Here is an 18,166-nt window from a genome sequence, read left to right as displayed (position 1 = left end):
CGTCACATTTGTGTTTGCTGTTTACAGAGTCTAGTGCTGTCTCAGAGACCGGGGAGATATCTCAGGACACTTATTTCATTAATATCTTTCAGGGAGTAGGAACATTCAACTTTCAATATAAAACGCTTACAGCACCTTTAAATTACAAATAATTTAAATGTTTCTTAATTCTTAAATTATTTTCCTCATTTACAAACTTACAAGTGTATATAAATAAAAGAAATTGTTTTCTAAAATTTGTGAAAAGTCAGATTTTTTTTTGTATTACTGGTCAGAGTAACCAATTAGTCATAAAACATTTTTAAATCGAAGGTTTCACCCACTATAAATCTCCACTTTCATTTTCAGAATGTGAAAATGACTGTGAAGATTGAGATTTATAGTAAAAAAGGTCTTAAATATTGATCTGTTTCTCACCCACACCTATCACATCACTTCAAAAGACATGGATTTAACTACTGGAGTTATATTGATTATTTTTATGCTGTCTTTATGTACTTTTTGGACCTTCAAAGTCCTGGCTACCATTCACTCACAGTTTATGGATCTACAGAGCTGAAATATTCTTCTAAAAATCTTTGTGTTCTGCTGAAGAAAGAATGTCATACTCATCTGGGATGACATGAGGATGAGTAAATGATGAGATAATTTTTAGTTTTGGGTGAACTATCCCTTTAAAGCTAGGTTTAATTGGCATAGCATTTGTTTTGTGTAAGTGCTCATTAAAAAATAAATTAAAAACGTTATCAATTATAGGGAAGCCAGTGTTAGGAGAAGGACACAAGTATGTCATTCATTTGATTTATTTTTTGGAATGCTTCAAATTATGATATCTGAATCCATAAGTTTGTAGAATATATACTGGTACAAAATAAAGGTACAATTCCAAACCAAGTATCCTTTGTTTATTTTTTAGGAAATGCATTGCAGGCATAGAATAAATGTAACACGTTAAAACCGATGACGCTAACGTAGGACCTTTATTTTGATAGACTTGTCTAGTTCCGTGTTGTGCCACATCTGATCACCCATTGGTCAGTTCGCGCAGTGACGTCGATCACGTCGTTACGAGTTCAAACGGGCGGGTTTTTCAAAATGGAGGAGAGTCAAACATTTTGCAGGGGAAAACTATTACACCGTTTAAATGTATTTCCATACGTCACGCTCAAGTCAAAACATCCCGCATCCACTGAAAAATAAGGATATTTCTTTAATTCAAGAATCGTCGGATTGAGGAGATTATGAAGTGAAAATGAGTGTCTCAATCGGTGATAAAATCGAGGTAAGTTGCGGCCGCGAGCCAAGCAGCCAGTAAAACGTTTCTATTCGGTTCGGTTGTGTGTTTTAAGTTTCGAAAAGCAGCGTAAAGTATTCCCTTCGTAAAAATCTAGGTTTCTACTTTAATTCGTTGTGCATTTGTTTTTTCTAAACATTTGGTAGAACATTTAAAACCAACCGTAATGTTAAACCAGAACCAAATCTTTCATAAAATGAATTATATATGCAGTACAATATTCTAACTGCATCAGATACGTTTTTGCAACCGCCTGGATCTCTCGCCGTCTGTACATCCTTAGTGCGACTAAGGTGTTTTGGGAATTGCCAGCATGGAGACTGTTGCTAGGAGACAGGCGGTAGCGTCAGTGTCAGTAGAGTCGCGGGAGGAGAGCGGGAGAGTGATGAACAGATGTCACTGTCAGATGCAGGTAACTACTGACGCGTCAACAAAGAGTGCACACTGTGCGCAACGGGCTGTTTTTGTGTTGTCGGGTTGAGACGTGAAAGCAACAGCTTATGAAAGATGTTGGATGTAATTCATTCATTCCTGAAAAATCTGACTACTGTAGAAAAATGTCCAGACGAGGTCGAGGACAGAATTTTAGCCTCATCTGTGGATATCAGAATCGAGGTAGGAGTATTTCATCCTGTGGTTTAGATCCAATGAAACCCTCAAGGGATGAGGGAGATCTCTGGGGACTGGAGGGACCTCTTCAACTCATCTTATTTCATTTGTGTGTTTTTCTGCTATTTAATTCAAACTAAATTATTTTTTATACTTTAGGACTTCAAAGTTCTCACCTTGCTGGGCAAGGGCTCTTTTGCTTGTGTTTACAGAGCAAAATCTGTAAATACAGGCTTGGAAGTGGCCATCAAAATGGTAAGAACATTCTTTCTGCTGTATTTCAATCTTTTGTATAACAAGCTGACCATAGTGCAAGACTTGTGGTTGTGCAGCATCTGTTCATTGTGCTCTATGTGAACTTGCAGATTGACAAGAAGGCCATGCACAAAGCGGGCATGGTGCAGAGAGTCATTAATGAGGTGGAGATTCAGTGTCGGTTGAAGCACCCATCAGTTCTTGAGGTGAGCCCTAAAACCTCATCACAGACCTTGCATTACTGTTGCCGTTAAACTGATGGACTGTAGTTTAGAATGAAATCTGAATCCATTTTATACCTGTCCTGTTTATTTGACTTGGGTTGTTAAACAGACTTACATAATACTTGTAAGTAATGCACAGGGTCCCTTCTGTTCCCATTGAAAAACGTGAAAATAATCAAGAGTTAGAACATTGTGATTTATGGCCTGGAAAAGTAGTAATGGGAATGAGTAAAATCTTACAAATCTCTGGCTAGAGTTGAAAAAGCACTCTATGTGCTTTTTATAGAGTAAAAACCTGTGTGATATAGGGCTGTGTCGATACAATCAAATATCGATATATGTCACGATACTTTTTCTTATGATATTGTATCGATACATTAGATCCATGTATCATGATATTTATATTCAACTATTTGTGTATTCTTATCATGGCCAGCATTTCAATAAACAAGAAGTTCAATTCAGAGATTTTTTTTCACTGTGGGTTGAGAGTAAGATTTTGGTTTTTCTCTTTCCATGTAATTTGAGTCCAAAGATGATCCACATAATCATTTGGCCATTGAATAATGTCTCTTTTTAAAATCCTTTCTGTACTTTACAGTCAGTTATTGATCAAAAACAACAAAAGAAACATTTAATTCTAATCACAAATAGCACTGATGCCGTCAAGAAGCAATTCGACCAAAACACTTCTATCAAAGTCCCTACCACTATTCTTAAAGAGACGGTACAGTTTTAGCACTTGTTCAGCATAACTTTGTAAATACTTTTTAAAAAGTACAAATTAGGCATATAAACAACAAACATGTAACAAAAATATACATTGATGAGCCAAAACATTATGACTACCTGCCTAATATGCTGTTGGTCCTTCGCGTGCCGCCAAAACAGCGCCGACCTGCTGAGACATGGACTCTACCAGAACCCTGAAGGTGTCCTGTGGTATCTGACACCAAGACATTAGCAGCAGATCCTTTAAGTCCTGTAAGTTGCAAGGTGGAGCCGCCGTGGATCAGACTTGTTGGTCCAGCATGCTCAATCTGATTGAGACCTGGGGAATTTGGAGGCCTGGGCAACATCTTGAACCTTCATCATGTTCCTCAAACCATTCCCAAACAATGTGTGCAGTGTGGCAGGGCGCATTGTCCTGCTAAATGAGGCTATTGGCATCAGGGAATACCATTGCCATGAAATGGTGTACCTGGTCTGCAACAATGTTTAGGTAGGTGGCACGTGTCAAACTGACGTCCACATGAATGGCCGGACCCAGTGTTTCCCAGCAGAACATTTCCCAGAGCATCACACTCCTTCCACCGGCTTGTCATAGTGCATCCTGATGCCATCACTTTCACAGGTAAATGGCACACATGTACACAGCAGTTCATGTGATGTAAAAGAAAACGAGACTCATTGGACCAGGCAACCTTCTTCCACTGCTCCAAGGTCCAGTTCTGACGCTCACGTGCCCATTGTAGGCGCTTTAGACAGTGGACAGGGGTGACCATAGGCACTCTGACCATTCTGCGGCTACACAGCCCCATACACAGCAGTGTGTGATGCACTGTGTGTTGTGATACATTCCTCCTGTAACCATTATTCAGATTTTCTGTGACTTGTGCCACAGTAGACTTTCTGTCGGTTCGGACCAGACAGGATAGCCTTCGTTGCCCTCGCACATCGATGAGCCTTGGGCGCCCAACACCATGTCTTTGGCTTGTGGTTTGTCCCTCCTCGGACCACTGTCGGTAGGTACTCACCACTGCTGACTGGGAGCACCCCACAAGCCTTGCCGTTTCAGACATGCTCTGACCCAGTCGTCTTTGCAAAACAATTTGGCCCTTGTCAAAGTCATTCAGGTCTTTACTCCTGCCCATTTCTCCTGCATTCAACACATTGACTATGAGAACTGATTGTTCGCTTAATATATAATCTACCCAGACCTTGACATGTGGCTTGTTAGGAGAAGATCAACATTATTTGCTTCACCTGAGAGTGGTCATAATGTTTTGGCTCATCAGTGTGTATATACAATATAATATATGCAATTTCAAGAGATCATATTTAAAGAAGGAATACATGGACTTTGTATATTTTTATAAAGCTAAATTGTGACCAAAAGGATGAAAAAGGAATAAAAAAAAAAACTAATAATTTTACTTTAATTTACCTAGTTAGAAGGTCCCCTGTATTAATAACAGCATTATCTGAAAGATAATTTATTTAATACTGTATGTAAGCAAAATGGAAATTATAGCTGAAATAAGCCCAAATGAATTGGAATTGAATCTTTATCATGATACATCGAATCGTGAAATATGTATCGTGATGTATCGCGACATGTCCAGTCGTGACATACAGTACTGTGCAAAAGTTTTAGGCACTTGTGAAAAACTTTCAAAGTGAGGATTTCTTAATAAAATTACAACATAAATAGTTTTCCTTAATCAATTAAAGTCATACAAAGTCCAGTAAACAGAAAAAGAACTAAATCAATATTTGGTGTGAACACTTTTGCCTTCAAAACAGCACCAATTCTCCTAGGTACACCTGGACACAGTTTTTCTTGGTTGTTGGCAGATAGGATGTTTCAAGCTTCTTGGAGAATTTGCCACAGTTCTTCTATCTATTTAGGCTGTCTCAATTGCTTCTGTCTCTTTATGTAATCTCAGACTGACTTGATGTTCAATGGGGGGCTTTGTGGGGGCCATGACATTTGTTGCAGGGCTCCCTGTTCTTCTATTCTATTCTACTCTATTTGCAAAAGGAACGTTTGGGAGTCTAAAATGTATATTTCCTATTGACACACTATATTAGCAGAAATAAATGACCATCTTAAGACAAATGCTTTTGTGAAACATCTTAAGTTCCTAAGACTTTTGCACAGTACTGTATATATCGCAGTATGTATCGTATCGTGAGGTGACTGCCGATACCCAGCCCTAGTGTGATGACACCAGTCTGTCAATGGAGGACATTAGAGACATTTGTACACTATCAATTATAAGTTTAGGCTACATCTGTTAATTCCAAAGATAATTACTTGACATACAAATGGAAATCTGCAACAGCAATCTCTATGATTTTGATTAAAAATAAATATTAATAAAATATTAAACAAGTTCTTATTCAGTAATCATGGCATTTCTTTGGTTAAAAAGTGTGGATATGAATGTTGTTGATATCAACAATTAAATATTCACTAGTTAAAATACAAATTTTTTTCCAATCAGGAATGGAATTACTACTAGTGAACACTCATTTTTGATATCAGAAATTATATTTGCACTAGTAAAAATGTTCATTTTTGATATAAAAATGATGTAATCTTTTGAAGGAATACACATTCTTGATATTAAAAATTTAATTTCATCTAGTAAAAACTGTAATTCTTGATATCTGTAACTGCATTTTCATTAGTAGAATTTCACAATGATCTGTCATTCACTCCTATTCAAAACGCAATTACAGATATCTAAAATTAATTTCTTTCTAGTTAAAATTCCAATTTCACATATCGGCGATGCACTTCTTACTAGTAAAACTGACCATTTTCCAAAATCCATTTCCAGATATCTTAAATACCAAACCTAACATGCTGAAATACATTTACAGATATAAAAAAGAATTAGCTTTTTCATCAGTTGTAATTCCATTTTTTTTCCCTCTCCTTTTCTCCCCAATTTGGCATGCCTAATTCCCAATGCGCTCTAAGTCCTTGTGGTAGTGTAGTGACTCGCCTCAATCTGGGTGGTGGAGGACGAATCTCAGTTGCCTCCACGTCTGAGACCGTCAACCCGCGCATCTTATCACGTGGCTTGTTGAGCGCGTTATCGCAGAGATATAGCACTTGTGGAGGCTTCATGCTATTCTCCGCGGCATCCACGCACAACTTACCACACGCCCCACCGAGAGCGAGAACCACATTATAGTGACCACGAGGAGGTTACCTCCATGTGACTGTACCCTCCCTAGCAACCGGGCCAATTTGGTTGCTTAGGAGACCTGGCTGGAGTCACTCAGCACACCCTGGATTCGAACTCGCGACTCCAGGTGTGGTAGTCAGCGTCAATAATCGCTGAGCTACCCAGGCCCCCTTTAATTCCATTTTTGATATCAAGAATGGACATTTGAACTAGTAACCATGTAATTATTGATATAAAAATTGGTCAGTTTTACTAGGAAGAAGTGCATTGGTGATGGGGTGGGTAAAAATATAAATTTTCCGATGCATTGCGATATTCATTTGAACAATCTCAATATCGATTCTTAAGTCGCAAGATCGATCTTTTACTCTATGCACAACCCTCTACAACAATGAGAGGAAATCACTCACATGTGCAACTAAATTTCACACTATGTGTAGTTTAGTGGTGGAGTATTCAGCAGCGAGATCCTTTTACTGTGTGTTAAGAGTAAATGTTGTTCTGTGTAATGTGTCCAAAGAAGAGATCCAAGTGATCCATTTGTCATTGAATAATGTCTCTTTTAATAGAGCTGTTCAGCCATGACTTCAATTTGTAGGCGAACCTGGAAGTCAAATTCGCCATGGGTTCCCTCAGGATTTTCCTATGGGTTTTTATAATGGGGTTTTGAACTTACGTGTAAAATAAGGCTTCAAAATTCACGTTTAAGAGATGACTGTTTGTAGTTTATGTTGTAGAACAAAACGTCTACGTATCTTCAAGTAATATGTACCACAGATCTTATTTTTCTCATAAGTTCAAAACCACCATTATAAAAACCCATTGGAAAATCCTGAGGGAACCCATGATGAATTCTCTGGTCTAGTCAATCGGGCCATCCTTATTGTTGAGAGGAAAGAGATAGACTGGAAAATTAATTGGAAATTCATTGGTCAAAAGGTGTGGGTAGCCCTAAATGATTTAAAACTGAATGCTGACTAATCCCCTTTCTTTTGTTTCCTGACTCAAGCTGTACAATTACTTTGAGGACAGTAATTATGTGTACTTGGTTTTGGAGATGTGTCACAATGGAGAAATGAGCTGCTACCTGAAAGAAAGGAAGAAATCGTTTACAGAGGAAGAGGGTGAGTGTCATTGTTTTCAGTGTGATTTAGAGTGAAATGAAATTGGGTTCTTTTGCTCAAGTCTATATGTTGACTTTTTTCTATTTTAACCACAGCAAGGCACTTCATGCATCAGATTGTAAAGGGCATGCTGTACCTCCACACTCATGGAATCATGCATAGAGATCTGACCCTTTCCAACCTCCTGCTCACCAGCAGCATGAACATTAAAATCGGAGACTTCGGCCTGGCAACACAGCTCAAGCTGCCCAGTGAGAAGCACTTCACAATGTGCGGCACACCCAACTACATCTCCCCTGAGGTGGCCACGCGCAGTGCTCACGGCCTGGAGTCGGACGTTTGGTCGCTGGGCTGCATGTTCTACGCCTTCCTCACAGGCAGACCTCCCTTTGACACGGACACGGTGAAACACACCCTCAACAAGGTGGTTCTGGGAGAGTATAAGATGCCCACGCACATATCAGCAGAGGCTCAGGATCTAATTCAGCAACTGTTGCAGAAGAACCCCGCCTTCAGGCCTAGCCTCTCAGCTGTGCTGGACCACCCCTTTATGACTCAGACCGAGCCCACTGCAAGCAAAGACTCGGGGTGCAGTGAAGGAGGGTCAATGGACAGTGGCATAGCCACCATATCCACTGCATCCAACACCACCAGCAACAGCAGTGGCAGTCGGCTACAGAGGAAAACAAGGCAGGTAATTGGACAACCCTTACCCAATCGCATGGCACCCAGCCACAGCCCCCATCATTCCACCAGTTCCAGTTTTAAGACTGGGCAAGATTGGCAGCTGAATTCACGAGATGATTTATCCAGAATGATTGGTGGGCAAGTTCCCCTGGGTGCTGACAGTGTAAGGCCTCATTCTCACTACCTGAGAAGAGCTCATTCATCAGATCGATCAGGTGCTGGGTTTAGCCACACTCGACAGGAGGCGGCGCTAGAGAGATGCCACTCAGAAGAGATGCTTCCAGGGTCTGGCCGGTTGTTCCCACCCACTTCCAGTTACAGAGATATGCCCCATAGCTACACTGAGCGTGGGCGTCTCCCCTCTCCACCTGTCAAACAGCCTGCAAAGTAAGAAGCAATGGGATTCTGTCAGAAATATCTGGAGATATTATTTAGTAATTCATCAAATGCTTGTGCCATGTTAGCACAATTTAGCATCATTAAAATGTCTTTTGTAATCAGTGTTTTATGTTTTCTCTTTCTCAGTGTGGGATCCTTTTTCTCTACATCAAAGCTTCCTATGAGACCACAAATATCTGACTCTCAAACACAGCCTTGGTTCAGCAATGATGGTATAATTCCTTCTTGTTTAATAGATCATCTTACAGTTTATGAAATTAATAGTTCACCCAAAAATTCAAATTAGCTATTTTACCTTCTTGTTGTTCTGAACTTTGTTCTGTGAAACAAGAGATATTACGCGTAATGTCCGAGCTACTCTTTTCCATACAATGGGAGTAGATGGTGATTCACACTGCTAAGCACAGAAAAAGATGTAGCACCTTAAAACAACCCGTGTGCTATATTCCAAGTCTTCTGAAGTCATATGATAACTTTGTGTAAGGAGCAGACTGAAATGTAAGTTGGTATTCACTGAAAACCTTCCCATCTGCCATAGCTCTCAAATCTAATTTATGCTTGTTTTTGGTTCAAAGCACTGAAACGTTCTTTTGTGTCTCATGACCAGTGACATTAAGGACCCTATGATTTCCGTGTTGTGGACAACACAGATGGAATCGCAGAATCCAGTCATAACAACGGAAGTAACAATAAAATGCAGAATGTCACAAAGTATGTGTAATTAATGTATAAATGCACAATTCATCAAATTAAAATCGTGATATGTCCTAGTGTGATGATTAAACCACAAAAGGCTGAGATTTAATTTAACAAATAGCCTATATGGTCTGCATGAGCTGCGTGCTTCAACAGTAATTAATGTGAGAAGCTACTGCTAATACATTGGCGTCATTAACATCACATGTGCTCTGGGTGTATTAATGACAAAGAGCAGATCACTTTATTCACTGTGAAGCACATAGCACATGCAGACTATATATTTATATAATTAAATCATAGCCTTTTATAGTTTAATAAGCACATTAGCCCATATAGCGATCTGCTTTTCCAGAGGTGAGAAATTAAGTCGTCAGAAACATCCGGTTTTCCGCAAAACACCAAAATAAAAGCTCCATTTAACTACACGCGTGACATTTAAAAAAAATGAAACAAATATATTACTTTTATATAGTAAAATGTAAGATTCAATATAGTAGTAGTTATAATGATAATAGTAATAATATATAAAAAAGAATGACATTATATTAAAGCAATTTCTTAAGCAAGAGTTTCATCACTGCTTTCATTAATACTGTGGTGCTCTACTGTGCAGAACTGTATTTGATCAATAATAAAATAAAAAAACAAAAAATTAAAAATTTCGGTTTTGGATTGTGCTGTAAGGATCTTATGAGGACCTTATTCATAGCAGGGTTGTACAGTTATTTAAAGTGTTTTCGGATCGTTCCGCTGATGAAACATTTAAAAATATCTTTCCAAGAAATTTCAGGAGACAAAAAACTCCAGACAACATGAGTTGTGGAAAATAAGATGTGATCTAGGAGCTTTTTGATAGTTTTATACAGTTTATGTAATTGAAGAGACGGTAAGTCTATCCCTCACAGCCTCGTTTTCATTCCCGTCAAAAATCAAAGATGGCGCCACTGTGAATAAGGTCTATAATGACTTAATTTTTGTTTTGTTTCTAATGCAAAGCTATCATATGGCTTCTGAAGACTTTGAATATATCACACAAGTCATTTGTACAATATAAATAATCAGCAGCATAAACATTCTGTAAAGTGTCACCTTTTGTGTTCCATGAAAGATAGAAAATAAAATGGGTTTTGATCAACATGAGGGTGAGTAAACGATAATGGTATATTCATTTTTGGGTGAACTATTCCTAAAATATAACCTAAATACATTATATAATGAGACATTTTAAAGCCTTTAACCCCTTTCAGAACCTTTCAAGAGGCCAGCAGACCTGAGCAGTCACAGCAGCAGTGGGAGCTTTCACTCTGGACGGGGGCCAATTGGAACTCAAACCTCCTGCAGTGACATACCCAGCAGCCTTTACTCTCAGCAACCAAACCTGTTCCCTCACACAAACCAAGGACCATGCAGGGAGGACGGGTTTGGATCAGGACACGTTACAGAACCTCAGTTTCTAGGTCCAACCCTCTCCAAAGGCAAAGCAAACATAGATAAGGAAAATGCTTGCTCTAAAAAGAGCTTCCCGCCGCTCTGTGCTGCCAGACTCAAGCCCATTAGACAGAAGACCAAAAACGCTGTAGTAAGTGAGGCCACATTTCCCTCTTTATCCCAGCTCTGCCTCGTACTGCAATAAGAATGTAGTCTAGCTCAACCATATATTGGCATTTCGCTTTAATGATTGTTATAATAACTATCCAAAAACAGTTTATTGTAAAAACCTGACGTAAGATTTAAATGTATTGTGTTTTTTGTAGTCAAAGTGTAAACAAATAGGCGTACATGTGTGCCAGTTGTTGACAGTTTATGAGCTTTCCTCAATAAAATAGAACTGTTTTAGACATTCAGATGGCCTTACGTGACATTATTAAGCATAATCTGTTTAAGACTGCATATAAATTCATTAGTGATTCAAGATAAATACCTTTCCTCCTCAGGTGAGCATCCTGGACTCAGGAGAGGTGTGTATGGAGCTTCTGAAAGGACATGGAGCTCAGGAGAGAGTCAAAGAGGTGCTGAGGATCTCCTGTGATGGATCCATGGTGAGGAACTACTCCTTAAAGGGATAATTCACCCCAAAATGAAAATTCTCTTATCATTTACTCATGCTATCCCAGATGTGTATGACTTTCTTTCTTCTGCTGAACACAAACAAAGATTTTAAGAAAAATATCTCAGATCTGTAGGTCCTCACAATGCAAGTGAATGGGTACCAAAAGTTTGAATTCCAAAATGCATATAAAGGACACATAAAAGTAATCCATACGACTCCATTGGTTAAATCCATGTCTTCAGAATCTATATAAGTGTAGGTGAGAAACAGATCAATATTTAAGTCCTTTTTTACTATAAATCTCCACTTTCACATTCTTCTTTTGTTTTTGGAGATTTGCATTCTTCGTGCATACCGCCACCTACTGGGCAGGGAGGAGAATTGATATTAAAATTGGACCTAAATATTGTTTCTCACCCACAGCTATAATATCACTTCTGAAGATATGAATTTAATCACTGGAGTCACATGGATTACTTTTATTCTACCTCTGTGATTTTTGGAGCTTCAAAGTTCTGGCCACCATTCACTTGCATTGTATGGACATACAGATTTGAAATATTCTTCTAAAATTCTTTGTGTTCAACAGAAGAAAGAAAGTCTTACACATCTGGGATAGCACGAGGGTGAGAAAATTATGAGAGAATTTTCATTTTTGGGTGAACTATCCCTTTAATTGATGTCATATAGAGTGGATAATGTAATACAGATGCTAGATTATGAAAGTTAACATGCTTTGTTGTTAGGTTACAGTGTACCAGCCCAATGAAGGTAAAGGCTTCCCTGTGCTAGACCATCCACCCACCCCACCTGAAGACATTCTCATCTGCAGTTATGAGGATTTACCAGGTACAGTGGCTTGATAGTAGTTGAGCTATGGATAAATCAGTTGAAAGCATTTATTTGTCATAATTATATAACTGTGCATTTTAAAGATCATTAAAGAAATACAATCATTTTTAAAATGTGTTACCCACAGAAAAATACTGGAAAAAGTATCAGTATGCCACCAAGTTTGTCCATTTGGTGAAATCAAAGACCCCCAAAGTCACCTTGTACACGAAGTTTGCCAAGTGCATGTTGATGGAGAACTCTCCTAACGCAGACCTGGAGGTGTGCTTTTATGATGGTGAGAAGCACAAATTCAGAAGTAACATTTCAAGCAAAAGAATCGATGTGGTGCAGTGTTTCTTTTGGTTTTAAAAAATAGTTTAGCCAAAAAAGAAAATTCTATAAAGAAGAGTCTATAAAATTCATGCTCTATATATAGGTCTTCTGAAGCCATACGATAACTTGGTGTGAGAAACAGACTGAAATTTAAAGGAATATTCGGGTTTCAATACAAGTTAAGCTCAATCAATAACATTTGTTGCATAATGTTGATTACCACAAAAATTAATTTTGACTTGCCCCTCCTTTTCTTTAAAAAAAACAAACAAAAAAAAAACATCTGGTTTCCAGTGAGGCACTTACAATGGAAGTATATGGGGGCCAATTGGTAAATGTCAAAATATTCACTGTTTCAAAAGTATAGCAACAAGACGTAAACAATATGGATTATAACTTGATGTTAGTGAGATAAAATCACTTACCTTTCTGTGTAAAGTTATATTCAATTTTAAAACTCTTTACCATGATGATGTAATGTCAATAAACCCTAAAATGACTGTAAAAATTATGATTTAAACAACTTTACAGCTCAAATAGTACATGAGTTTTAACTAAATAGTTCATGTAATTGCTTTTATAAAATTATAAGCTTCACATTCTTGCCTTTTTAAACCCTCCAAAAATTGGCCCCATTCACTTCCATTGTAAATACCTCACTGTAACTTAAATTTTTGCTTCTTTTTTTTTTTTTTTAAAGATAAGGACGAAAGAGTCGAAATGATTTTTTGTGGTAATAAACATTATGCACCCATTGCTGTAGATTGAACTTATCTAGTATTGATCCTGGAATATTCCTTTAAGTCGATGCTCCTTGACGTTCATGAGAGAAGTAACTATGTCTGATTCATGAATGAATTGTTCTTTTGGGTCGAATCTGACTTAATGGTCCAGTCACGGTAGTAACAACTCTGGAGAGAAAGATTATAAAATGCTTGATTGGTAAAACAAATTGTCCGGCCCAAACTCACACCATTGTTTGAGCCAGAACAAATAGAGCAATGTTAAAAGCACCACAGTATTTAACATTTTTCAATGTCAACCTACAAATGGTCACTTACAGTTGTCTCTATACATTAAACTGGGATAAAGTATTTTTAACATAACCTTTTTACGTCATGTGTTTTGAGATGTGTTAGGTTAGTAGTTAATAGATCAAGTAAATCATTTTCATGAATGCCACAGTACATCCCATTGGTGTGTAAAAATGAGTTTTTGTCATTTCTTTGGTTTAGGTGCAAAAACCCATAAGACGAGTGAGCAGGTGCGTGTGGTGGAGAAGAGTGGGAAGTCATACACGATGAAGGGTGACGTTGGGCTGAGCGGACTGAGCCCTGACTGCAGAATCTACATGGAGCTCTCTGAGGAGGTACTGTATTACTGCGTCTGTTTTAGTGCCAATAAAGCTGATATTTGCCTTTTTAAAAGAGGATATTACATTTTAAAAAATGAGTCAAATTGATGTTTTCTGCATTTTAATAGGTTCACATTTGAAGCTTGCATGTTTATATTAGGACTCTCAGATATCAGGTGGTTGATTGCTACATTGTTCTTCTGCTTGGACCAACAATCAAGGCTTGATATGTTTGTGTTTCTAACAGGGTCACCAGATGTGTCTGTCTTTGGAAGCAGCTATCACTGCCGAGGAGAAACGTAGTGCTAAAAACACACCATTCTTTCCCATCACAATCGGCAGGTGAGGCTTGGGTTTAGAAAATCCAAAATGTCATTCACTTTCATAAGTAGATAATGTTCTACAGAGCACAAGAGTTCACATTGTCACTTTTCAGGAAGTACAGCCATGTCAAAGATGACACTTGTTGTTCTCAATCTGCTGTCTTCTACTCTTTTCTAATTGTCTATCAGGAGACCCACCAATCCAACTGTTCCAGCCCCTCAACCTCCGTGTTCCTCTGATACGAGTCCAGCTCCACCTGCTGAGGTTGCTCAGGTGTGCCTGAGTCCTCCACAGCCACCCCACATAACACCATCAGTATGTCATGCATGCATATTCATTTAAACACATCGACAATTTACACATAATTTCTGTTATTAGCTCAGCCCCATTCGATTAAAGGAATGGTTCACCCAAAAATGGAAATTCTCTTATCATTTACTCCCCCTCATGCCAGATGTGAATTACTTTCTTTCTACAGCTGAACAAAACAAAGATTTTTAGAAGTATATCTCAGCTCTGTAGTTCCATACATTGCAAGTGAATGGTGGCCAGAACTTTGAAGGTCTAAAAAAAGCACATAAAGGCAGCATAAAAGGAATCAGTACGACTCCAGTGGTTAAATCCATATCTTCAGAAGTGATAAGATAGGTGTGGGTGAGAAAAAGATTAATATTTAAGTCCTTTTTTACTTCCTGCCCAGTAGGTGGAGATGTGCACTAAGATTGTGAATTGCAAAAAAAAAAAGAAGAAGAATATGAATGTGAAAGTAAAAGTGAAGATTTATAGTTAAAAAGGACTTACAGTTGAAGTCATTAAACACTAAGGTTTGAAGTCATTAAAACTCTTTTTTTTTTTAACCACTCCACAGATTTAATATTAGCAAACTATAGTATTGGCAAGTCGTTTAGGACATCTACTTTGTGCATGACATGAGTAATACAGACAGATTGTTTCACTTTTAATTGACTATATCACAATTCCAGTGGGTCAGAAGTTTACATACACTAAGTTAATTGTGCCTTTAAGCAGCTTGGAAAATTCCAGAAAATGATGTCAAGGCTTTAGACAATTAGCCAATTAGCTTCTTATAGGAGGTGTACTGAATTGGAGGTGTACCTGTGGGTGTATTTTAAGGCCTACCTTCAATCTCAGTGCCTCTTTGCTTGACATCATGGAAAAATCAAAAGAAATCAGCCAAGACCTCAGAAAATATTTTTTGGACCTCCACAAATCTGGTTCATCTTTGGAAGAAATTTCCAAATGCCTGAAGGTACCACGTTCATATAAAAACAATAGTACGCAAGTGTAAACACCATGGGACCACGCAGCCATCATACCACTCAGGAAGGAGATGCATTCTGTCTCCTATAGATTAACATAGTTTGGTGTGAAAAGTGCAAATCAATCCCAGAACAACAGCAAAGGACCTTGTGAAGATGCTGGAGGAAACAGGTAGGCAAGTATCTATATCCACAGTAAAACGAGTCCTATATCGACATAACCTGAAAGGCTGCTCTGCAAGGAAGAAGACAATACTCCAAAACCCCCTTAAAAAATGCCATACTACAGTTTGCAAGTGCACATGGGACAAAGATCTTACTTTTTGAAGAAATTTTCTCTGGTCTGATGAAACAAAAATGGAACTTTTTGGCCATAATGACCATCGTTATGTTTGGAGGATAAAATGGTGAGGCTTGCAAGCCGAAGAACACCATCCCAACTGTGAAGCGTGGGGGTGGCAGCATCATGTTGTGGGGGTGCTTTGCTGCAGGAGGGACTGGTGCACTTCACAAAAAGATGGCATCATGAGGAAGGAAAATTCTGTGCATATATATTGAAGCAACATCTCAAGGCCAGGAAGTTAAAGCATGGTCGCAATTGGGTCTTCCAAATGGACAATGACCGCAAGCATACCTCCGTAGTTGTGGCAAAATGGCTTAAGAACAACAAATTCAAGGTCTTGGAGTGGCCATCATAAAGCCCTGACCTCAATCTGATAGAAAATTTGTGGGCAGAACTGAAAAAGTGTGTGCGAGCAAGGAGGCCTACAAACCTGACTCAGTTACACCAGTTCTGTCTGGAGGAATGGGCCAAAATTCCAGCAACTTAATGTGAGAAGCTTGCGGAAGGCTACCCAAAAAGTTTGACCCAAGTTAAACAATTTAAAGGCAATGCTACCAAATACTAACAACGTGTATGTAAACTTCTGATCCACTGGGAATGTGATGAAAGAAATAAAAGCTGAAATAAATCATTCTCTCTACTATTATTCTGACATTTCACAATCTTAAAATAAAGTAGTGATCCTAACTGACCTAAGACAGGGAATGTTTTCTATGATTAAATGTCAGGAATTGTGAAAAACTGAGTTTAAATGTATTTGGGTTCAAGGTTTATGTAAACTTCTGACTTCAACTGTAAATATTGATCTGTTTATCACCCACACTTATCATATCGCTTCTGAAGACATGGATTTAACCACTGGAGTCATATGGATTACTTTTATGCTACCTTTATGTGCTTTTTGGAGCTTCAAAGTCCTGGCCACCATTCACTTGAATTGTATGGACCTACAGAGCTGAAATATTCTTCTAAAAACCTTTGTTTGTGTTCAACTGAAGAAAAACAGTCATACACATCTGGGATTTCATGAGGGTGAGAAAATTATGGGAGAATTTTCATTTTTTGGTGAACTATTCCTTTAACAGTGCCTTATTTGACATTACCTTTAGATGATTTCCAACACTGGATCTGACTTCACGACAGCTAGCATGGCTAAAGGCAGCTCACCCCAATCAGTCAAAGATGAACGCACCATTAACCCAGGAAAGGTGCTCAAGTCCATCTTTGTGCCGAACATTGGCTGGGCCTCTCAGGTAAATAGTTTGACTTACAGTTTAGGATATGAAATAGGATGTAATAACTTCTGTTAGAATGATTTCTTTACCTCTTTTATTTCTTGTCAGATATTACAGGTTAAATACAAGTTAAGCCCTACTGACAGCATCTGTGGCATACTGTTGATTTTTACCATAAAATGATGTTGTCTTGTACCTCAGTTTGTAAAAACAAGCAATATAATGTGTACAGAATTGCACTGACATTGTACCCTTGCACTATAGACTTCCATTGTAAATGCATACCTGTCAGCACATTTTTTTTGTTTGTTTTTACAAACTATTGTTTAAATTTTGAGGTATGAGGTATCAATAGTGTTGACATATCTAACCGGGAATATTCCTTTGACTATACAGTATTACACAGGTCATGTGTATGCCAATCAGTCAAAGCTTTTCATGATTATTTGTGGCATACTATAGTATTAGCAGTTAATCATGTTTTATTATATGTGTTGCAGTTAACAAATGGTGAGGTTTGGGTTCAGTTTAATGATGGATCCCAGCTGATGGTTCAAGTTGGCGTATCTTGCATCATTTTTACTTCCTCTGATGGACACATCACTAGGTAAAAAAACTCAAATTATTATTATTATTTTTGAAGATAACATGAAATGACATTCACTTTCGTCATAAGATTATGAAAACAAACATTTGGAAAGACACAATAAGACCAAGCATATTTATTAAGATAAAATACAGTAAACTGGGTCAAGTTTAATTTATTTTTGTCCTCACAGGTATAAAGAGAATGAGAAGTTACCAGAGCTGGTTAAAGAGAAGTTGCATTGTCTCTCCACCATACTTGGGCTTCTGGCCAGCCCTTCAGCCAGACGCTGAGGATCACGAATCCCGCTAAACAGTGTTCGTGTGACCTGTGACCTCTCTGAAGCACTTCTGTTTTTTACTTCATATTATCTTCATGAAAATGCTTTGAGTGTTTGTAAATACATTTTTAAACCTTTGTACATATAGTCCCGAAGATTATGAGAATTATATATTTTTATGTTGTACATAATGGGTTTCCTGTCTTCGTCTTGTGTATTTAGTTATGGTGTCTTTATTTTTTTCTACCAGTTGAGTTGAATCCTCAGCACTTCAATGAAATGTCAGATGTAGAAACATATAAGCATTAAACATCTGCTGCCTGGTGTATTATT

The 18,166-nt window shown here is 38.1% G+C and overlaps 1 protein-coding gene across 2 annotated transcripts; it reads left to right on the top strand.

Annotated features, from left to right (window-relative positions):
- The first annotated feature begins 1,090 nt into the window (after positions 1-1,090).
- On the top strand, positions 1,091-18,151 carry LOC127454859 (serine/threonine-protein kinase PLK4-like). 2 transcript variants are annotated; one of them, XM_051722339.1, is made up of 17 exons: positions 1,247-1,282; positions 1,530-1,706; positions 2,063-2,158; positions 2,269-2,364; positions 7,315-7,429; positions 7,525-8,503; positions 8,642-8,727; positions 10,462-10,793; positions 11,149-11,253; positions 12,011-12,113; positions 12,244-12,393; positions 13,667-13,800; positions 14,033-14,127; positions 14,298-14,382; positions 16,842-16,985; positions 17,468-17,574; positions 17,747-18,151. In XM_051722339.1, the coding sequence occupies exons 2-17, from the start codon at positions 1,608-1,610 to the stop codon at positions 17,844-17,846; spliced, it is 2,826 nt and encodes a 941-aa protein (XP_051578299.1). In that variant the 5' UTR covers positions 1,247-1,282; positions 1,530-1,607; the 3' UTR covers positions 17,847-18,151. The 2 variants fall into 2 exon arrangements, with proteins under 2 accessions (XP_051578300.1, XP_051578299.1); XM_051722340.1 differs by lacking the exon at positions 1,530-1,706 and having other exon boundaries at positions 1,091-1,282; positions 14,298-14,424.
- Positions 18,152-18,166: the final 15 nt, after the last annotated feature.

This window comes from Myxocyprinus asiaticus, chromosome 17 (assembly GCF_019703515.2).
Source record: "Myxocyprinus asiaticus isolate MX2 ecotype Aquarium Trade chromosome 17, UBuf_Myxa_2, whole genome shotgun sequence".
NCBI lineage: Eukaryota > Metazoa > Chordata > Actinopteri > Cypriniformes > Catostomidae > Myxocyprinus > Myxocyprinus asiaticus.
The sequence above is the reverse complement of the archived record's forward strand: the minus strand, read 5'-3'. Positions and strand labels throughout refer to the sequence as shown.